General features: G+C 33.4%; 1 protein-coding gene across 1 annotated transcript; it reads right to left on the bottom strand.

Moving 5' to 3' along the window:
* Positions 1-9,002: 9,002 nt before the first annotated feature.
* On the bottom strand, positions 9,003-12,143 carry LOC131038990 (geraniol 8-hydroxylase). The gene is made up of 2 exons (XM_057971622.2): positions 10,899-12,143; positions 9,003-9,841 (listed from the first exon to the last, which is right to left on the bottom strand). Exons 1-2 carry the CDS (start codon positions 11,808-11,810, stop codon positions 9,227-9,229), a joined length of 1,527 nt encoding a protein of 508 aa, XP_057827605.2. The 5' UTR covers positions 11,811-12,143; the 3' UTR covers positions 9,003-9,226.
* Positions 12,144-24,374: the final 12,231 nt, after the last annotated feature.

Here is a 24,374-nt window from a genome sequence, read left to right as displayed (position 1 = left end):
ATTCTTTGAATATCATTGTCAGGCACTGGAAAGGAAATTTGAGCATACAAATGCTTATATCTACCAATGAAATCAGTCACTTTTTCTTTAACACCTTGTTTACAATGCATTAAATCAATCAAAGTAACTTTAGGACTTATATTGTTTTGAAATTGTTGAATGAAAGCATTTGCAAGTTGTTCGAAAGAAGTAATAGAATAGGAAGGCAACGAGCAATACCATTGTAGGGCTTTGTCTCTTAATGTTCTAGTAAACAGTTTTGCAAGCAACCTTTGGTCATAAGCAAAATCAGTACATATTGTTTGAAAGGTCTTAACATGTGTTAGAGGATCACCCTTACCATTATAAAGCTCCAAATGCGGAATTTCAACATGCTTAGGGGGAATAGCTCGAACAATATCAAGAGAAAGTGGGCTCGCAACGTCAAATGTGGGCACACTAAACTTAGATTGATTCATAGAGGCAATTTGTTGCTGTAAAGAAGAGATAGTTTGTGCAACATTATTAATGGTTGCTTCAGTCGAAGAGTTCATATTAGACATGTTAGATTGTGATGGAGGTGTTATGTTATTGAAAGAAGGTAGAGAGTAAGGTGGTGGGACACTATGATAGTTAGTCATAGGAGATGATTGGACAGGAGGAACACTACAAGGAGGAATGGAAAACGAATTGCCCCCTTGTGTCATGTTCATTTGTGGAGATATAAGAGGCACACTCACTGAAGGAATGAATGAAGAAGTTGGATTGAATGAAGGAAGAGGGTTGATTGAAGAAGAGGGATTGCCCCCATGACTGGTGATCATAGGAGGAATGTCTTGTATTGAAGTAGTCATTATGTTTGATGTAAAAGTAGGTATACTAGCAATAGGAGTCGTCAAAGGAATAGAATGATTGTCTTGAGTAGGAGGTTGTGTATAACCTAAGGTTTCGGCACAACTTTTCATAGGCATCACATTTGAATCCACAATGTGTGCAATACCACGCAAAATATCAATTCCATTCTTATCACTTTGAAGCATACGTTTTAGACCCTCAATTAAAGGAAGAGCTTGACTATCAAGGTATTCTTGAGACATCCATTGTCTAAAATCATCAAATTGGTTATCCAATTGTGAAAGTTGTTCTACAGAAACCTCATGGAGAGCTTCTTCATCATTAAGAGGATTAGAGGAATTACCCATGTCCTCGTTAAAAAGACCATTCAAATTAGGTTCCATCTCCTCAGTAATTAAACCTTGGAAAGACTTAATTCTGAGGCTTCGTCTAACAGGAATAGTGTAAGTAGGGCTTATTGTTGTAAAACTCATGCACTAAAGAAAGAGAGAAGATTTTGAATTTTAGAGGTAGCAAATTTTAGTAAAACCAGCCAATCTTCTAGATTTAAGCTATTAAATACAATCAGGACAATCTCCCGAAATTTTGGAAAAAATGTCCGAGACCGTGGCGCTCGGGGTGCACACGGTCCTCGCAACTTTTTTCGAAATTTGCAGGGATGAAAGTTATGATGATTTTACAGCTAACCTAAAAAAATTGAGTGATTTTACGATCTGTAGATAGGCCAAATTAAAGTTGCAATCTCAAAATTGAACCCTACCAAGATTGTCGAAAAATGCAAAATTTGAATTTTGAAAAAGAGAGGGAAACTGAAATTTTGAATTTTATGATTTTAGAGGGAATACCAAAAGCAATGTAAGTTTTGAAATTTGAAAGTTGACTCAATTTCACGCAAAATTCAATTTTGAAAGTGGAAATCAAAGTTGTTGTAATTAAGCACTTAATTTCAAAAGTCGCCAATTGCAAAAATTTGAATAAATCACTGAAATTTCGAATGAATGTTAACACACTTTTCAGATTTAGGACTGTAAGAAACACAATTTTGACACAAATTTTAATTTCAACAATTTTTGAATGATTAGAAGCCTCAATCCAAGCAATCGCTAGACCAACTTTGACTGTAATTTTGAAGGTGTTAAAATTGATAAAATCAGCCAAAATTCTGGATTTTAGCAGAAAAATACAGTAAGATCTAGCTCCCGAAATTTCGAAAAAAATGTCGGGGACGATGGCGCTCGGAGTGCACACGGTCCTCGCAACTTTTTTCCAAATTTTCAGGGATGAAAGATATTGTGATTTTATTGCGGAATCCAAAGTTACAGCTGATTTGGAGATGTTTTGATCAGTGAAATTGTCGGACAAAGGTTGAATCAGGAGGGTTTCAAAAATTAGGGTTTTGACACTTAACCACTTAATTTTCAAAATTAAAGCACAAATATGAATTGATAATTTGTAATAGAAGGGAAGATCTGAAACAAGCATCAACAATTGAACATTTCACAAGTTTAATTACTTAAAAAGAAAATTTAGGGTTTTTATGCAATTAACCTCTAAAATTTTGCAAAAGATCAAACATGGAAATGTAATCAAGGAATCCAATTTTCAGATCTAACTATGAATAATCAGAAAGGATGTTCACGTCGGGTTCACCAAAATGTAAAGCGGAAAAATCAAACCCTAGTCGTTCTCCCCTCCCCAACTCCGAGGAGAGAGAAGGGAGAGTCACTAGGGTTGATGGTTTTCACTTAGGAGAGACTTTACATTCAAAAGAGGGGTTGAAACCCACAAGATCCAATCCCACGCAATGCAAGATTGGATTCTATATGAGTTTCAAGGGTTGTGATAGCAAGGATACCCTCTTTTGTAAAGAATGTAGATAGAAAGATTAAGCTAGGAATGCATAGAAAGTGAGAAAGATTCGCTTATAAACTGAGATAGGGATATAGGATGAAGCTGCGGACCTGGAATTAGCTGTACAATGTCGATACGGCACTGTCCTGCAAATTTGAGCAAAAGTTGACGGGACGATGGCGCCCGGCGTGCACACGGTCCTCCGAAAAATCCGCGAAACGAAGGGGGATCTGTTCGTCTCTGCACAAGGATTCCAGATCTTCAATTTCAGCCGCGTACCTGCAACCTACACACAGAAAAGCGAAGACGATTGGGGGGTTAGGGATTAGGGGTTTGCCCTTAGGTCAAACCCCGGTTTTGGAATTAACCAAGAAATGAGAAATGCTGTAAATGTAATGTAAAACAAGTACTAATACCTTGTTGTAAGGATGTTTGTATCCTTATATGCGAAGGTATAGATGTTGTTGTTTGTTGTATGTTGTATGTTGTAGCATGTAATGTGTTGTAAGTGATCTCCTCTTCAATGGTTGAATCCTTGTCTTGAATGCAACACTTAGCCTTGAATGGAGACTTAGAATGATCAATTGCTTGAAGGAATGCTTGAATGCTTGAATATCGTTTCCCACTTTTTCCATCCTCCCCAAAATGAGAGAGGAAAAGTAGTTTATATACTTGCCAATTAGGGTTACAAGACTGATTTTCCCGACCTTAGGCCGATCAGGAAATATTATTTTCCAAATTGCAAACAAAAAGGCCCGAAGTCCCATAGGAGACCGGGCCCAAAATAGGGCCAGGGACCAGGGCGCTGGGCACCATGGTCCTGGGGGACCAGGGCGCTGGGCGCTCTGGTCCCACCTCCCGGGACAGCAGGGTGCAAAGGAGGATCAGGCCAAGGTGCAAGAAAATGCAGTTTTTGGTGTCGTCAGCAAGTTTCGGGGTCTCCATTCAGGTTTAGTGTTGCATCGCCATCGTGAAGACCCAAATGCGGTCGAAATTGCAAGTGTCGCAATTTTAGGACGCTACAATTATGTCAAAATAGTCCACCACAAAGATTCCCCAAAGGGAAGAAATAATAGATATCAGAGGAGACCAATTCCTTAGGCTTCGTAATGGGCGGTGACCATTCCACCTTTCTTCACCAAAATCTAACATTTGTACCATTATGGACAATCCAGGAGAGATTAGGTAAAATAACAAATCTACATTTACATATGAAGTTCCACATAACTGATCCTAAAGGTAGATTCGAAATCTGAAAAATATACTCCCTAGGACCATTATTAAGATACTTGGCAAACATAATTTGTGCCCATAAAGAACCTGATTTCTCATACAAATTCCAAACCAATTTAGCCCCTAAATCCAAATTCCGCTTCTCCAAATTTCGGATCCCTATACCCCCTAAGTCCTTAGGCAAACAAACTTTATCCCAGGCCACCAGAGGAAGTTTATTCCTCCCATCTTTATTGCTACTCCAGAGAAAGGACCTAAGAGTATCCTGTAAGCTTACCAACACATCCTTTGGAGATTTTAACACTGACATGAGATAAATAGGAACTACATTCAATACAGACTTGATGAGAACAATTTTCCCAGCTAGACTCAACCATCTGTGATTCCAAGAAAGAATTCTCTTTGAGATGATGGAAATGATTTTATCCCAAAAGCTTAAATTATCTTGTTTGATAAAGAAAGGTATACCCAAATAAGTGCATGGAAGAGTGCTAGGCTCAAAACCCCAAAAAGACAATAATCTCTTTTGGATTAATTGCGAGGTATTTAGAAAGAATATTTTTTACTTCTCAGTATTCACTTTTTGTCCTGAAAAAGAAGCATAATTCTGAATAATTTCTTTAATGACTAAAGCTTCCCGCATAGATGCCTGACCAAATAACAAGGTATCATCTACAAATAGGCAGTGAGATATAGATCCTGGTACTCGCGGGATTTTCACCCCTAACCAAAGTTTTTTTAATTACACAGCCTTAATAGCCCAACTAAAAGACTCGGCTAAAAGTATAAACAGAAACAGGGATAATGGATCTCCCTTCCTTAAACCTCGAGAGGAGGAAAAAAATCCATAAGGGGAACCATAGATTAATATCAAGCACCTTGCAAAAGAGATACAGGGATTAATCCATTTAATCCAAACCCTAGAAAAGCCTAATTTTTCCAAAACAAGACCTAAAGCCCTCCATTCCGCTCTATCATAAGCCTTCATCATGTCTAACTTCAAAATCATGGATGGGAATCTCTGAATGGAGATAGAATGCAGAACCTCATGAGCCACAATAGCTCCCTCCAGTGTTTCCCTACTAGGTACAAAACCACCTTGCTCCACCGAAATTAGTTTAGGAAGGATTTTGGATAGCCGAATGGAAATTGCCTTAGTAAAAATCTTATATAAGGTATTGCATAAAGCAATAGGATGAAAGTCAGCAAAAGATTCAACAATCTCCTTTTTAGGAATGATAGCAACCATTGTGGTATTAAGTTCCTTCAAAATTGATCTATTTCTCCTACTTTCTTCAAGAGCTAGAAGCAAAAACCTTACCCACAAAATCCCAACACTTCTGAAAAAATAAAGGAGTGAGCCCATCCGGACCCAGAGCCTTATCAGGACTCATAGCAAAAACTGCAAATCTAACTTCTTCTAGGGAAAAAGGAGACATCAACATCCTATTGTCCTCTAAAGATACTAAAGGTGGTATATCAAAAATAAAATCATCTTTACAGTTGCCACCTTCAGAAGATAGCAGTGACTTGAAAAAACTAACTGCCTCTGCAACAATCTCCTCAGGCTCTATAAGCAAATTCCCAGAAGAATCCTCTATGCAAGAAATCCTATTCCTACTCCTTTTTAATTTAGTAGAAGAGTGAAAGAACTTGGTATTTCTATCCCCATCGGGCAACCATACTTCTCTAGACTTTTGTCTCCAAAATATCTCTTCCCTTGCCAAAATCTCTTCAAGTTCTATTCTTATAGACTTTAACTCATCAAACACCTGAGGAACCATACCATGATCAAGCACATGCTTATTAAGAGTTTCAATCATATCCCGAATTCTCTGTTTTTCTTGAAAAATGTTTTTGAAATGAGAAATATTCCATTCTTTAATATTCAATTTTAAGAACTTTATCTTCTTGACGAGCTGAAACATGCGAGACCCTGAACAAAAGGGAGCAGACTCCCACCATTTTCTAAGGAGAGATAAGAAGGAGGCATCCCTGAACCACATAGGCTCGAATTTGAAAGGAGACCGAAAGGGAGCCTTATCTTCCAGAATACTGAGAGAAATCAGAAAATGATTAGATCCTGACATAGGCAAAATGGAGGAAAAAAACTCAAGGTCCGACTGCAACCAATTTTCTGAAAGCAAGAATTGATCTAACCTTTCTGCTATTTGTGAGAAATCCCTTCTCGTATTTGTCCAAGTAAAAATCCCATTTTGAGACTTGCAATCAAAAAGACCCATATGATGGATGAAATTCCCAAAATCCTCCATAATTCTTTTGTTTGGAAAAATCCCTCCACTTTTTTCACTAGGATCCAATATAGCATTAAAGTCTCCTCCAAAAACAACAAGGGACCCCTGTCTCAGAGGAGAAACCACCCTACTCAAGTCCCTCCATAACTTCTTTTTTCCCTGAATCCCTGAAGGAGCATAAATATTGAACAGTCAGACCTTAACCCTAGAAACTTTGCTGGTAACCAAGAACAACATCCAATTTACCGCCGAAGAGACCAATTGCACCTCAACATTATAAGTATTCCATAATAATGCTAAGCCTCCAAAAGCACCAGAAGAAGAACAAGACAGAGAATTCCACTTTTTCCAAGATGAAAAAAGCACATTAGCAGACTCTTTAGACAATTTCGTTTCCTGCAACATAACCAAATCACACTTGACTAAATCCAACTAGGACTTAATCAAGCGTTTCTTGTTAGGGGCATTTCTTTTATTTAATTTCTTATATGTTACAGCTGCCAATGCTACTACTAGCATATATATATTATTATATATATAAAGTAAGCCGAGAGAAATATCGAGGCTTTAATTTTTTAGTATATAATAAAGTTAAGTTATTGAAATAATAGAAAAATTAAAGCCTCGATATCTCTCGGCTTACTTTATATATATAATAATATGTATGCTAGTGTATATAATATTATATATGCAATTCAAGTCAATAATTGAACACACAAAATTTATAAAAAAAATAAACAATAATTACACGGAAGGTGTCTCCTATATGAAATGGATCATCTATTTTTTCAAATCTATAATTGAAAGCTAAGGAAAACTAGTGGAAGATGATTCAAATCATCTTATCCATTCAATTTCCTCCTGCAGCTTGGGTGGGGTGATGGGAATGACATGTGGGCTGCCACATTTGGGATTAATCCAATCAAGCAAAATCCAAAGCTCGCAGTTTACTATTAGTCGTTGTCAATGACAAGCGCAGAGAAAGTGATGTGTTAACCTCTTAGCAAAAAGCAACTATAATAATCAGCAAATTTTAGAATTATTTTAGAAATAGGATTTAAAAAATAGTAGTCCTCCATTTTATAAAGGCACTTAAAGTATTTTTAAATGAATTTCTTTGTTGTATTTAAGTTTAAAATTAATAATATTTTGTTATTAATTTCATGGGTTGAGTTCGGAAAAAGAGTGATCCAAATGTATGTAAAATTTTCTGTCATTTTTTTTAATTACTTTAAAATTAAACTGATTTTCAAAATTAATTATTTTTTTATTTTTATTATTCAAGCAAGGTAACAAATTTGCATATTTACATAATTATTATTAAGTCAAATAGTTATCAATTATGATATAATTCTTATATGTATTATGTACTTATAATTATTATTGTTATTATATATTTAATTTAATTTTATAATGTAAATCATAATATACATATTATATAATATATTTTTAAATAATACAAGAAGATTTGTCAATTTTATTTGAGGAAAATATAGTTTTTAATTATTTTTAGTTTGGTCATTAAACAAAATCTTAGAATTATTTTTTGAAGGTAATAGAATCTTCAAACAATCCAAGTTTAAAATTATAAGAAAATATAATAAAATTTAATTTTAAAAATTAAGTGAAATTGAAAAAATAAAAATGAGTTTGGTTTTGGCATATGGATATATAAAAGAATAGAAATCTAGAGCATCTAATGAGATTTGAATTCTTCCTAGACTCTATGTCTTGCACCCAATTTACATCCAAATTAAAACAAAGAGATGGAGATGGAGACATAGGTCCTCTTTCTACCTCTTTGTATATAACTTCTTATCTCTCTTTCCATCCCTCCATATCTCCCTCTCTTCAACTATCTCCCTTTTTGTAGATCTCTCTTTCTCCCTCTCCCTCTCCCTCTCCCTCTCTCCTTCCCTCTCTACATCTATATATATATGTATATATTTATCTCCATGACCATCTCTATCTTACTCTCTATCTTTATCCCCTACCTCTATCTCCTTACCACTCTCTATACCTCTCTCTGTCCCCCCTCTATCTTTCTCACTATATCTATCTCTCTATTTCTTTATCTTTTTATTTTTATCTCTCCCTCTATTATTTATATGTCTTTGTCTTTGTCTTCCTCTCTATCATCATGTCTCCCTCACACACCCACATACACACCTTCCCTATTTCTCCCTCCATATTTGTATTTCTATATATCTCTCACACGCACACACACTCCCTATTCCTATTTCTATGTTTTTATCTTTTCTCTCTATTACTTGTCTCTATCACCACATCTCTCTCTCTCTCTCTCTCTCTCTCTCTCTCTCTCTCTCTCTCTCTCTCTCTCTCTCTATATATATATATATATATATATATTAAATAATGGTTATTTTAATTATTGTGATCAATTATATGGGATCAAATTGTTTGGTAAAGATGTCTTGTCATGGCTTTCTATGTTCATAAAATATGCACAAAATGGATTTGTTGAAAAGTCCTTGGAAACTTTCATGAAAATGTAGTCAACACATATAAAGTTGGTCCCAAAAAAATCTATGCTCATCTTTTGCTTAATTGTGCCAATACAAAAGATCTATAATAGAACATAGAGTATGTATCATTAATTTTAAACTATTGCTTTTCAAGTGAGATCTTTTTTGCATAAACATCATTTACTAAATGGCCTATCAATTGACCTCATGTATTGGACAAATGTATGTCAGAAATATATCGAATTTTTCTTATTTAACCTTTCACACAGTTTCAGCGTACCTATTGCACACCAAGGTGCAATTGCTAGTTTAATTTCTGCAATGACTATTCCCAATCAATATAGCAAAAAGATAAATGATATTTTTTAAATTATTAAATTAAAAAAATTATAAATTATAAAAATGTTGTTCAAAATGTTTAATTCTAAACAATGATTGGTTGAACTAATATAAAATTTTGATTGAACAAATGCATTAGCATCCTGCCCTAAGAAATAACTTAAAGAAACTAACTAGCTTAGGCTATGCGAATATGATATGAGCCAACAAGCTCTATAATTTTTAACACTAAAACTTGATGCCATTTCTTGGGGTTGGAATAGCTCTCAGTGGCACAGTTTTCTGTAGAGTTATGCCAAATGTCTCAGACATATCAATACCTGCTTCATTGTCCATAGGAATGGACCAAGTGAAACCTTGCAGCAATGATCCCACCACAAAATGAATCAGTCTGTGTGCCAGTGGAAGCCCAAGGCATATCCTTCTTCCTGCTCCAAATGGTAACAATTCAAAGTCCTGGCCTTTGTAGTCAATGTTGGATTCCAAAATTCTATCTGGATTAAAATTTAAGGGATCTTTCCACACACTAGGGTCTCTCCCAATGGCCCAAGCATTCACAAGCACATGGGTATTCTCTGGAACTAAAAACCCACTAATCTCACAAGACATGTCTGCTCTTCTGATGATCAATGGGGCTAGTGGGTGTAATCGAAACACTTCTTTCACTACTGCTCGGAGATATGGAAGATTTGTTATGTCTGCCTCCTCCATTCTTCTCTCCACACCCACAACATCATCCAACTCTTCTTGGACTTTTCTCATCAGTGCTGGTTTTCTCAGAAGTTCTGTCATTGTCCATTCAATTGTTGCTGAAGTTGTGTCGATCCCTGCAATAAACATGTCCTGACAAAAGGACAATTTGGGCCGTGTTATTAATAGTGGCAACTCTGTGAATGATGAATTTGACTTGAGTTTTATAAAGCACCGTGCCATACAAAACTGAAGTGATGGTCACGAGTAGGCTAAGCTATAATACAATGCTCCAACTACTAATGTGGATCACATTAAGACAACTAAAGTGGATCAGTATGTAGGAAATAAGAATCTGATTCTATCAATAGATTATCTTTCAAGGTTTTAGTAAGAAAACAGTAGAAAAATGTTTGGAAAAGGCTAATCTAATGATACCTTGAAGGGGGCTTATAAGGTTTTCTTAGAGGAGCTGTTGTCTTCAGTGTATAACAAAATAAGGTCTAACAAACCGTCCATATGTTTATGATAAAAAATATGTTGGATGTATCAATGTCCGTGCTCTGGGATTCCCCTTTAAATCATAGAAAAATAAATTTGAAAAGAAACTAACCATTGTTATACTTTTCACTGTTATATGGAACGGATCACTGATTTCTTAGCCCAGATTTGATTTTCTAGTCATATCTGTGTGAAGAAGAAGATGAAGATACTTTGGAGACTAGCATCTCATAGTTTCCTAGCCACATCAGTGTTAAAGAGAGGAGGAAGATGCCTGGAGGACTACTATCTTTAGCTTCAGTTAGTTTTAACTAATAAATATCTGCTTTCAAAGAAAAAGTAAGACAATTATTGGCCAATATCATTAAATTTTGGATCACACTGAGTGATCTATCATTAGGATGTTAGAGAGTTAAAAGAAGATAAAGAAGATGATAGATCAGGGAATGTGATCTGAAACGTTGATGTTTCTTTAACTTTCTAACTTCCTGATGGTAAATGTAATCCAAAATATTGATCAAATTGATAACATATTACCCATCAATTTTACTTTTCCACTAAATAATAAATTTTACACACCCGTATAACTGATAAGGCTTTACTATTAGTCTCTATGAGTGTATCTAATAGATCTGTGCATGCCAAGAAATCATAACTATGCGGTTAAGATTTTCCTTAATGTCAAGTTATTCTGAGGAATATGACTTACCATGAGCAATGCTTTGATGTTCTCCAGAGTAAGCTGTGTGCCATCTTCTCTCAAGTCCAACATTACGTCCAGAAAATCCTTCACTTCATCACTGTACTTGATTGGTATATCAGTCCTCTGTGCTAGTCGCTCCTCAATGATTATGTTAAACATGTTATCAAAGCGCCGGCCCAAACTGTTGGCTTTACTATTCAGCCCCTGAAGATCAAACCTCTCCAGAAAAGGAAAAAAGTCGGATAAATTCGGAAGCCCTGCCAATTGGAGGGCTTCTCGTACCATGCTCTTAAACTCTGCAGCTTGTGCAGAGCCTACCTCGAACAATTTTTTGCCACAAATCATCTTACCCATAATGGTAAGAGAAATCATAAATGCTCTTTCCCCAATCTTCACACTATTCCCCTGTTTACAATCCTCCAAGATGGAACCAATAGTCCTAAATACTTCGTCCCTTCTCAAATGCTGTAAAGCATCCAGCCTTCTGACACTAAAAATCTCTGTGTTGCAGATCTTTCTAAGCAAAAGCCATCGAGGGCCATAAGGACTCCAGAATAGACTTGTGCCTTGGTAGGAAAATACCCTTGTAACTGTATTGATTGTCCTGCTCGAGAAGCTCTGGGCATTGTTCTTTAGTACTTCTCTCACCATGGATGGAGATGAAACAACCAGAGTTGTCTGCATGCCCAATTTGATGGTCATGAGAGGTCCATACTTCTGTGCAAGTAGGAAAAGAGATTGGTGGGGTTTGTCCCCAAGCTGAAAGATGTTTCCAATGATGGGCCATCCAGGAGGACCTGGTGGTAATGCCAGTGTCACTCTCCTCTTACTCTTCTTCTTCAGGAAAATGAAGAGTATCACAAGGAGAACTCCTGCAGCTAGGGAGTATGATGATGATGCAAAAGTGATTGGATCCATGGCAATCTAGTTGCAGAAAAGCATTCACTGAATTTGTGCTCGATTGGTATGTGAGCCAGAAAGCTTTCAATGGATTTGTGCAGAAATGGGTATGTAGTGTAAAAACATTCAATGAAATTTTACTCAGATGGGTATGCGATCAAGAAAATGCTCAAAGGAGAGTAAGAAATCATCTGATCAATTTGTGGTCAATGAGCATATAACATTGAATTCATGACGACGTATGAATGTATCAATAATTAGTTTTATCTAGGATTCCCATGCAACCTGTGTGAGAGTGTGTGTGAGAGAGAGAGAGAGAGCACTCTCACCAGTTAAAGAACTAATGAACAAATGATAGATCTTCCTGAGTAACTCTGATAATCAAGTTACCATTCTAATACTAAACCAATTTAATTAATTTTAAGACATAATAGAATTCCACGTTACTATGTTTTTTAACATTAATAGTGCAATTTTACGTTGATATAATATATATCTAATTCAATCAAAACAAGATCCTTGATTACAATGCTATTCAATTAGTAGAGTCCTTATTCAATAAGTATAGTCCTTGGTCAGAAGGCATTTAGTAATCATTCGAAGTAAACAAAGTTGTTCAAATTTAAACTGTAACAGTAGTTATGTATTTTTTTGGTGGGCACGGCACTCACTATCAGTGTCATGTCCACATTAAAGGTTTCTGATAAGCTTCAATAATGTCACACTTTCTGTCAATAGATAATGTTTGAGTGCTTTCTATATTTTGTGGACTCTTAGATATGTGATAAGCTTCAATAATGTCACAATTTTTTGTCAATTGTTTTCATACCTATTTATTGATAGAAATTGCTTGAGTGCCTCCCTCAATGTTTTTATTCATTGTAAAGGGTCTTTGGGTTTGGAGAGGAAATAATGGTTAAAGTCTAATACCTAATATTTAAGCTTACAAACATGAATGAACAAATAAAAACAAGCAATTTTTAATCATTCAAAATTTTATAGAATATTTGTACGAAATTAGATTCGTTTTAATATGTTAACTAAAATGTCTCTATAAATGATATGTGAATATTGCTTGAAGTGTTGGATATGACTAAAATGAATGAATTGGTGTCTTTAAATACAATGACATAGCAACAAATTTCATAAATTTGTTTTTAATTGGTCATAGGTGGAAAAGTATGAAAGGAAGTTAGTGAAATTTTAATTTATATTAGATGAATTTATAACCATGAATACATCTACGACTATAGAACAATCATGAAAAACAACACTCCCCTCAAAATAATCACAAACCTAAAAGGTTAAAAATATGATTATGCAAATTTCACCATTACATTTTCCCCCCATTTTCATGATGTGCACATGATTCCTAGAATGAATATGCATTTAAAAGTATGTAGCATTCATAAATGTTACTGCAAAGTGTATAGATTAGACAATCAAAGTATATAACTACAGGGTCCGTATAAAGTAATTGGCCTTATGAGAATTTGATCATGTATGTTCATCTTTTATATACTCACCATAACAGTAAAAGATGAATCTTTATAAGAACTTGTAACAACTTTTAGATCTAGACATGAGAATATTAGTGACATGATATGCTCCCTTGACAATTGGTTGCATACATATGATACAATGAATTGTTGGGAAAGGGAATTTAGTAAATGAAAAATAAATGTAAGCCTACAAGCATTTTGAATGTACTAGCATGTAATCATATAAGGATATATAGTAATTCTTGTCAAGAGTGCACTACGTAACTATCATATTTAAGCATCTCAAAAGATAAGCATTATAAGGACATGTGTTGGAAATAAAATCGATGGATAATAATGTTGCTTGAACCAATATATGAAAATGATTTTGGAATGGCCCTTAGTAGCCTAACGCACCCATGTTTGTGCAATTAAATGACACCATAATAAAGGGGAAGTTTGATGGTTCCATATATGAAGATGTGGCCATGAAGACATAATATATGAAGATAAATAATGATGCTTCCAAATGGGAAGGCTTGATTTTACTACAAATGTAATAAAGAGGGAAGCACAATGCTCCTAAAGAGGAGAATGATTGATATATGCAATATGATAAAAAGGAATGTTGAGTTCCCTCAATTTGATAAAGGGAAAGGCTTAATTCTCCCAAGTGAGTTCAAATGGGTCATGTGAGCACACCAATGTAATATATAAGTGTGAAATTATTTATCATATAGGAGGTCCCTCATAGGAATGATGATGCAATAAGGTGATAACGTATAAATGGAAATGCTTTATGCATCAATGTAAATATATGATAATGACGACTCAAGTGGAAAAGGATGGGTGCAAAATTCTTCCCCAATTTAACTCAAATGATATGTTACTGTGATTACATACTCAAAGTGTAATGCTCAAATAAGATACAATAATATGACATGATACAAATTATAATATATGTGCTAATATAAATCATGTGGAATAGATAAGTATGAAGGTAAAACTAATTAACATTATGAATGTGTCCATAAAAGAATATGCATATCTAAATATCCCTAGTTTGATAAAGTATCAAATTGAAGCTCATAAAGTAAAAGGAGCGTGAGATAGGTAAATGAACATCAATCCTTGATTAGATATAAGTATAGATAATATGGTGACAAAAGTGCAAATGGTATAGGCAATAGAATGATGTCATTGATGTAACTTCAAATATGTAACTGTAGCATCATAAATTTGCACCCCTTGCAATTTTGACCACGTTTTAGGCCCCTTACCTTGGTGATATCATCTCCCACACTTGATCGGGATCCATCTATGCCTCCACCATGGAACTGGGCCTCATTTCCACACTTTACAACTTGTTTAGACCCTGTTTTAGGCCCCAAAAATGGGTAGGACCATGGTGTGGCACCCCAATCCCCTAGGATAGGGGCATGGTGCCCTTGTCATCCCTCTTTGTGTGGCCCCAAAATGGGTCCATCTAACCCTTGCACCTAAATTATCTTTTGGGAATTAAATTCCCCACTATGTCAGCCTTTGGTGAATGGATAATTAGCCCTCCAAGGCAAGTATAAAAGGGGGATCTACTCCTCTCATTTGCATAAAAAAAATTGGGAAAACAAGCAGAAGGTCTCCATCATCGTCATCAAGCATTCAAGTCTTCAAGTCTTCAAGCATCCATGAAGTTTTCTTCTTCACGTGTCTTCTTCATTCATCCATTGGAGCAACATTACAACATTCATTTGAAAGCATGTGTGTGTGTTAAGGTTTTTTCATGTTACATGACATTTCATGCAACACTTGTGATTACATTCAAGAAGAAAATCAACCATCATCAACAAATTGCAGATCTACAAGGTATACATTTCCATTATTTACATTTAAGCATTTGCAATTACTTTCTTTCAAGGTTGATTCCTCAACCGAGGTTTGACTAAGGAAAACCCCTATTCACAACCCTTCTTCCCTTATTTTTTGTGTGCAGGTTGCAGGTGCGCGAATGTAATAGCAGATTTAGGATTCATTTGCAGAAACGGAAAAACTCTTTTTGACTCGCGGATTTTTCGGAGGACCATGCATAACTTACACACGGTCCTGACGAATTTTCTCCAAATTTGTAGGGCAGGTCCATATCAGTCTAAATATCTCATATCTGAAGTTATAACGTGATCTCGAATCGGTAGCTCCTTATTTCACCCATTTTGTCTTCTTTCTGCATAGTCAACAAGTCAACTCTTCTACTTACAAAAGAGGGTAAATTGCATTGCACCCTTGCAATTCACTTAGTATTTAGATCATTTTTCACTCTAGGGTTTGGATCTAGTGAAGTCAACCCCTCTTTTGAATGTAAAGTATCTCCCAAGTGAAAATCATCCTAGTGATTTCCTTTCTCTCTCCTAGGTGGGGAATCACTAGGGTTCAATTTTCCACTTTACATTTTGGTGAACCCGATGCCCTACATCTTAATTTTGATTTCTTATTTGTTAGATCTGAATAATTGCAATTTGAACTTAAAATTTTATTTCCAAGTTTGATATTTTTGCAAAATTTAGAGGTTAATTGCATTAAAACCCTAATTTTTCATTTCGAGGAAATTAAGCATGTGAAGTATATAATTTTTATTGCTTGTTTCAAATCTGATTTCTATTTCAAATTTTCAATTCAAATCTGTATTTTTATTCTGAAAATTAAGTGGTTAAACAGTAGAATGATTTTAAGGGATCTCCTATTTCAACCTTTGACTGCTTATTTGATCTATCTAAACATCTCCAAACTAGGCAATTTTCTGGTATCTGCAATAGAATAAGAATATCTTTCATCTCTGAAAAATTTCAAAAAAAGTTAGTCAGACCATGCATAACTTATGAACGGTCCTTGACATTTTTTTTTAAATTTTGGGACTCGGATTTGACTGTATTTTACTGCTTAAATCCAGAGATTTGGTTGATTTTATCAATTTTTAAACCTCCTAAGGTCGAAAACAAATTCAAAATTGCACATTTGATTTTCTTGCAATTTACAAAAAATCTAGATTTGAAATTGAATTTGTACAAAATTTGGATCTTAATTCAATTTTCAAATTCATCATTGTTTTCAGACCTATCTTCTTACTAAAAATATTTAAAATTTCAATTCCCTCCTTTTGCCAAAATTTCAAAATCAATTGGTTAGGACCTAAAACCCTAATTTTTAAATTAAATTGGATTTTGTGTAAATTTCAATCAAATTCATTAATTTTTAGTCCTCTAAACATTTTCCAAGTTGGCCCTATCCATTAGGTCTGATATTTTTCAAAATTTTCCAAAATTCAAATTTTCCCTCCTAGCTCTCATTTGAATTACATTGTGGATTGCATAATTTTTCAATTGTATTTTTCAAATTTAGTTTATTGCAATCACTTCTTTCCTTGCAATTTGGAAAAATGTCATTTTTTTCTACAAGATGAAGCTATTAAGTTGAAAGGATTTAAGATATATGAAAATCCCCTTTTTGAGCCTTTAAATGATCCCTCTCCCCAAAAGTCTCCCCTAAAAGAGGACATATTGATGCAAGAAGGTACTTTTAACACTCTTCCTAATGATCTCCCTATTTAGGATGAGCCATTAGAGGATTGTGTAGATTATTCTCTTCATATGATCCTCCCTCATGAGGGTACCTTGGTGAAATAGGATGATTTTAATAACACTTCACCTTGTATTCCTTCCAAAAACCTCCCCCCCCAAAGATGAAGCATTAATTACATATGATAGTCCTTTTCCTAATGAGTGTCTTGAACATAAAGATACCTTAGAGAAAGAGGATGATATAATTTCTCATCACAACTCTCTCTCTCTCCAAATAATCAAGAGCCTAAAAAAATCAAATCAATTCCATTCATGTTCCTAGGAAACCAAAAAATCTTCCTGATTATCATGTTGTACCTTACACATATACTAATGAGGTAGTTGATGAGAACATAAGTGAAGAATCATATGCTTTCTTAGTTCCTACAATCCTCTCTTCAATTCACTCAAATACACCATCTCCTACCAAAGAAGTTCCTAAAGAAGAACTCTTAGAGGATGATTGGGGGTCCTTAGATTTCACTCCTACCTTTTCTAGAAAGTCTAAGATGCCTAAATTTCATATTCCAAATTTTTCTCTTCGCACAAATCTTGAAAATGATTGGGCCTCTTTAAACTTTAATCCAATTCCCCCTAAGAGTGAACCCTCTTTTGAACATACACATGGATGCAATGGAAAAATGCTTGAACGTGAGCGACAAAGTCATGAAAAATCACACTTTCCTTTGTCAACGTCTTCTCCATTGTCTTGTAAATCCACACCTTCTCAAATTCTAATTTTGAGTTACAATAAGAAAATGTGCTGACCAATCTTCTAAATTCCAACTTAATATCTCCTCTTTGTCCTAAGAGAAGAATAAAACATAAACAACATTCTCAAAATTCTTCTTTTTGTAAATATCATCAAACCCATGGCCATTCTACTAATGAGTGTCAAGCTTTGAAAACACAAATACAACATTACACTGATTCGGGAATGTTAAAAATAACATCTGACAATGAATGGCATATTCATCATGATCATTTAAAATAACATTCAAATTCCTATTATGTTTCTCCTCACTATGTGACATAGTTAGCCTACCTATTGGGTGGCTCCTTGTCATTCATGGTGGTACAATTTCAGGTGCAATCATACTTAGTGAGCAATGTAATAGTCTATTTATTCTTTCCTTTATGCTTGGGGGGAAAGAATATTCCTTTTCCTCTTTCTAAGGCTTCGTTATTTTCTTTATGGAGTACATTATTAATAAACCTGATGTCCTTTCTTGCATGGAGTTCTCCTTCATGCAAGTGCATGTTTGTTCTGTGAGTGGGACTTTTCCTTGCTTGAAATGGTACGTCTATTATGAACAATATCTCCTTAGAGAACTTTTATGAACATTCTTCTTCTTTCTCTCTCTTTGAAAATTACCTCTTCTATTGTGTTATTCATAACTTGATGTCATTTCTTGAATGGAGTTATCCTTCATGCGAGCGCATGTCTGTTCCTTGGTTAGGGTGTATTCCTTGCTTGAAACGGTACGTCTCTTATGAGTAATCTCTCTCTATAAGCTGTGTAATTCTTCTCATTGTCCTACACTTGGGGGGAAATGATCCCTCTCCCTCTCTCTTTCTCTAAGGATCCACTCTTTCCTATTTTGTGGATGGTGTGAGTTTAATTACTTGATGCCATCATTTCATTTAAAAAAATTTATTTTCCTCTTTTATCTTAATCATCAACTTACCATTAGCACTACCTCATTTAGAGTGAATTAGACCTACTTTCAAGGGAACCAACCCTCTCTAAAGATTTGTCTCTATATTTCTAATTCACACTACGAAACAACTCAATTATTGCAACTGAGATGGATTTTCAAAATTTTATGGTGTAATCTCAAAGTAATAACAACAATAAATGGTATTAATAGATGTTGAACAACAGCATGAAGATCCTAACAAAATATCATATTTTAATATTAAGAATGGGCCACAATAAGATGCATGTATAAAATAGTAACAAGATGGCAAAAATGAGGAAGGTGAAGTTTTAGGTTAGAGTTCAATGAGGAACCTAAGGATCATTTTGTTACACTTCTTATAAGGTTCACTAAATAATAATATCCAATTAAAAGGTATGACCCTTCTAATTATAATTATGTATTCCCTTTATTGTGTATTGATAACAAACTTAGATTTGTGAAGGATGTTATAGATCTTTAGATGAAAAATGAATCCTAATTAAATTCCTTGAAGGATGAACTTAAGGCTTAGGAAAAATGTTAAAAATAGGATTGAATATATCTACATGAGGGGAGGGGATTCATTGGTTGTAACATGTTATAAAAAAATTCAAAGTAGATGGTAATCTAGAGTTGTACAAGGTTTAGTTAATTGGCTAGGGTTACTCTTAGGTTGAGAGAGTTAATTTTGCTGAGATATTCTCTCCTGTGGCTAAACTAATCTCTATGATTACTCTATCTAATTTTTTTAATTTAGAGGTGGAGAAAATAGATATAAAAATTATATTTATACATGGGGTCTTGAAGAGGAAATATTTATGAAAAAACCTATTAATTTTGTTGTGAAGGAACAACAACAATTGGTTTGTAGGTTGAAACAATATTTATATGGTTTGATGTATTTATTGATAATGTGGTATAACAATTTCATTGGTTCTATGCTAGATCATGAATTTTTTAGAAGCAAGAAAGTTCATTGTGTTTATTTTAAATTAATTGATAATCGATTACTAATAATGTTTTCATGTTGGTTTTATGATATTTATTGAAAATGATTAGAGAAATTAAGATCTAGATATTTGGTACCTTTGATATTAAATATTTAGAGATACAATTTATATTGTAGGGTATGAAAATCTATAAAGTTTGATCTAATAGGAAACTTTGGTTAGATAAGAAATACATTAGTACCATATTGTAGACAAATTAGCATTCCTTTACCAATTGACTCTAAGTTGTTTCTACAATAATATCCTAAAATAGATGGTGATCTTAAAGAGATATATAAGGTTTTGTATAATAATACTACTTGAAATCCCATGTGTGCCATGGTGATAAGTACAAAACTTGATATTGACCAAGAAATTGTAGTTCGAACTAAATTTATGTTAGAACATAGAAAAAATAGTAGGCTTGTATAAAGATATTTATGTGAAAATTCTAATCATTATATTTTTTGTCATATAACTCATGATCTGGGTAGGATGGTTAATTTACAAGGCTTTATTATTCTCATTAGAGTACTGATTTAGATTGTAGAAGGTCTAAAATTTTCTCTATCTTTACTTTTTTGTAGGTAAAATTAGATGGACGAGAAAATAGCAACCTATGGTCACATTATCCATGTTCTAAAATTCTACTACATTATTATGACACATGCTCATGAGGATGTAGTGTGGTTATAGAGGTTGTGTTTATAAATTAGATTTTAGTGTAGATAGATTAAAATTAGATGAGACAATCAAAATGTCATCTATCTAGATAAAACATAATGTATCACGCCCGCATGAAGCACACTTGTGTACAATATCACTTTGTTTAAGAAATGTTTGAGGTGGGGGTGTGTCATAAAAAGTGGACATCTTAGAGAATCTTGCAAATTCACTCACTAAGCTAGTGAACACATATAAGTTTAATTGGTATAGGGATGCCATGGATCTCTTCTCTTCGAGATGTTGATTCATTATGTTCCTAATTATGTAAGTGCAATATAAATTTCAAGTGGTAGAATGTAGGTATTAAGTGTCATTAACTTTATAAATCCCTAGAACTATTTTAATTATATTTAATTATTATTGTCGACCCCTCCTAGGTGACAAGTAAAATTGTTTATTATTATTTATTTCAAATGCCACCATATAATTGCAATGGTTTTTAAGTTTGGAGTTACTCTTTAGAAAATATTTAAAAGTGGGTAATCATTAAGAGGTATAAGCGGATGGAAGAGGATCTTCTACAAATGGACCTAATGATAGATTTAGACATTCTTCTTATTCGTCAACTTGAATATTATAAAAAATCTATGAAATGTATGAATTGTAAGGTGGGTATAAGGTGCATAAGAGGAGTTAGTTACTATTCAAGGTGGTTGATTGATTTTAGAAATCTATGAGATTCCTCATGATAGAGGTGGATGCCTAGATTTGGGTGAGTGGTATTAGCTACTAGTTTTGGAATACTATTCATGTTGTCATGTATTCATTTCTTCTATGTATTGGTACCTTGAGATGGTGGTGTAAGTGGATTATTTTGTAGGTCATTCAAGCATTAGTATGATGTCAAAATACAAAGAGATCATCAAATTGTGTTGTTATCATTTTTTGGATTAATACAAGCTTGAATCTCTTTGGGTGTATGGATTTTTTCCCACAAGGGTTTCTCCGTGTAAGCATCGTGTTTGGTTTTTTTTTAATTTATTTATTTATTTTCTTTGTATCTTATGATGTATTATGATTTAGTAATATGGATGCAATAAAGAACAACATTTCTCATTTTATTATTTTACCCAATTTGTAATTAGCCAAAAAGCATCACTAGTCAATATGGGTTCATCCTCTTTGCTAATCTCTAGTGGCTCAATTCTTAATTTGATGACCCCTCTTACAAAGGCTACTTATGGGTCTCCACTTTTTTGTATATTTGTGTGCATGGTTCTGCCTTTGGCCTCAACTCTCTCCATTATGTTGGTTGATCCTCCTCTTAAATCGATTGCTTAGTTCTTGATATTGTTTATGATATTAACTCCTCTTTTGTCATCCAAAATTCATGGGTTCAACGCTTTGTATGTTGTGACCTCGGTCTCTCCTAATTCTCAAGATAATGGTATGGCTCTATGATCATGTTGTCTTAGGATTATACCATACAATAAGGTATTATTTTCCTTTCCTCTAAAACATCTCTTCCAATTTCATCAAACTTTTTGAATTATTGTGAAGATGATAGATGCATAGAGTTTATTCTTATTCTTAACAAGAATATTATTGCAAGGGAAAATGATTATAACCATATGCCATGTGATAATATATGAAGAAAGAGATGGCTTAATTTCTTAGTTCGGACTTTAATATAGTATCGTTTATTATTTTTTATATTGGCTAAAACAAAAATTAAATAAATAAAAAGTAGTAATAAAGACAACAAATATATTTTATTTTTTATGACCTAACCTTATTTTCTAATATATTATATTGTTGATCTTGACTTATTCCTTTACTATCTCTTTTGTTGTAACCAAGACAAATCAACAAGGATAGTCTCGCAACCTAGAGGGGAGCTCTAGATAAGGAAATCCTCCCCCCATCCCTCATAACATATTCAAGTGATGGATTGGGCTCAAACAAGTCCACCACAAAGTAAATCAAGATGAAGAGATTCAATCTCAAGCCCTATATGAAATGAACCCAAAGCCTTTAACCTACTAGACTCTCTATTTATTTCTTTGATTAAATAAACTTGTACCCATTTAATTGATTTCATAATCTCCATTATTAATTTTAGAAATGAAAGACCCTTAAAAAAGATTTTTTTGATGTCAAACTCTCCCATCAAATTTTACCAACAAAGATTAAAAACTAATATAAAAGAATGACTTATTTAAATTTTTAGAACAAAGTGTGATAAAAATGATCATCATCATAAAGTGGACATGTTTTTTCATTCCCTAACGAATGTTCACATATATCTTCCACCTCTAAGGAAAGGAAAATATAGAATCCACTTAAAATACTGTCCATATTAAATTTTTGGTGTGACATAAAAAAGAAAGATTTGCTCAATATATTTAGGGCATTTGGCCATGATTTTCCCTTGGAATGACTTTGGAAATATTTTTTTCCCTTTAAAATGTCCTAGAATACTTTAAGAAAAAAGAATAAGATTATCACGTGAAAGTGACCACTTCTTGTGATATAGCCATAAATAAATGTTAATATAAATCAACAAGGATAAGCTAACTAAAAGCCAATATAAAGGATGATCTTAATAATGAAAGTAGCACATAGATAAAGGATGATCTTAATAATGAAAGTAGCACATAGATAAAGGATGATCTTAATAATGAAAGTAGCACATAGAAGTGGAGAGAACCTCTCTTGCAATTCCTTTAATTAGGAATAATAGAATAATATATCAAAAACATATTTCTAACATGTAAAGGAGATCTTCTTTTAATAAAAAAAAATATAGGATGAAAGGTCATAAAGTAGATAGATGTTCAAATCAACACAATTTCATCCATGCATTTCTCATTCATCAGTATATATACTTACTTTAGTTAAGAGGGAGAAAATTGAAGAGATGATATTTTTCATTTATCTATAGTCTAAAGAAAAAGAAACGTTTATATTATTTGCATATATTTATGGATGTGCATGTGTGTGTGCATATATATGAATGTGTGTATGTGCGTGCATATGTATGTATATATGTATGTGTGTTGTACATTTCAAATTTAAATGAATAATAATTTAATTATGATGATAATATTCATCCATAAAAGACTTGATTCGATAATGTTGAAATATTTTTTAATTTTTATTATTTTTTAAATAATAATGTTAAATTTATATATTTATTTAATTTTTATGTTTATTTTGATAGAATGTATTATCATAATTATATATTGATAAATGAAACAATTTTGTATGAAATAAGGTTTATTTCTCAATCTTCTGTGTACTCTCATATCTGTACATTTAAATATATTTGACCTTTCTTCATTAGTTTTTATATGAATTGTCACTCCTTAAACATTTATTACATCTTATTATGGATTTCAAGTTTAGATGTTAACAATATTAATTTAAATATGATGTCAATTAGATTGTACATAGCCAAGTTTAGAAATATATCAAGATAGCTTGTTAAGGATTATAGAAATTTCATGTCTTTAATATAACAATAATATTCATCCGTAAAAGACCTACATCAATTTGCAAAATATTCAAAAGTTGAATTGACTCCCTTTTAATTTTTTTAATAAAGTTGAAATATTTTAACTTTTTACTTTTTAAAAATGTTGATATTTCACTTTAACAATAAAGAAACTATGCAAATGATAAACAAAATCACACATCAACACATGAGAACACCATGTATATATGAAAACCTAGAAAGGAAAAACCTTGGAGAGAAAAGCTACCTAGATTTATTGCTTGAATCCAACCTCACAAAGATAATAAAGAATTTAAAATATTTTTTAGGCACTAACCCACAAGAATTAAAAACCAAGATAAAGACACCAATCCCCAAACAAATTTTGTAGGCACCAACCCATAGGAGACACTATTCCCCTAATTTGAGAATTAAGAACCAACTCAGATAATGACGCACCAACCTCGATTACAATCAAGAGATACATAAGATATATTATACAAACCTTCAAAACATGGACTTAAACATCTATCTGATCTTATCAACATCAAATTACTCTCACAATGTATAAGATCTACTTCTTACTTTACACTTCAACACATCTATGCTACTCCTAATTGAGTAAGTAGCGTGCACAACTTTTTGTCACTTCCACCAATT

This window comes from Cryptomeria japonica, chromosome 4, assembly GCF_030272615.1.
Source record: "Cryptomeria japonica chromosome 4, Sugi_1.0, whole genome shotgun sequence".
In the NCBI taxonomy this organism is placed as follows: Eukaryota; Viridiplantae; Streptophyta; class Pinopsida; order Cupressales; family Cupressaceae; genus Cryptomeria; species Cryptomeria japonica.
This window is presented reverse-complemented; position numbering and strand designations above follow the sequence as displayed.

What these genes read in the sequence shown, in the direction of transcription:
- LOC131038990 (XM_057971622.2), bottom strand. Translation starts at nt 11,810, where the DNA reads ATGGATCCAATCACTTTTGCATCATCATCATACTCCCTAGCTGCAGGA. An exon ending in ACATCAAAGCATTGCTCATG is followed by an intron (nt 9,842 to 10,898) that starts GTAAGTCATATT and finishes TCCTTTTGTCAG; the next exon opens with GACATGTTTATTGCAGGGAT.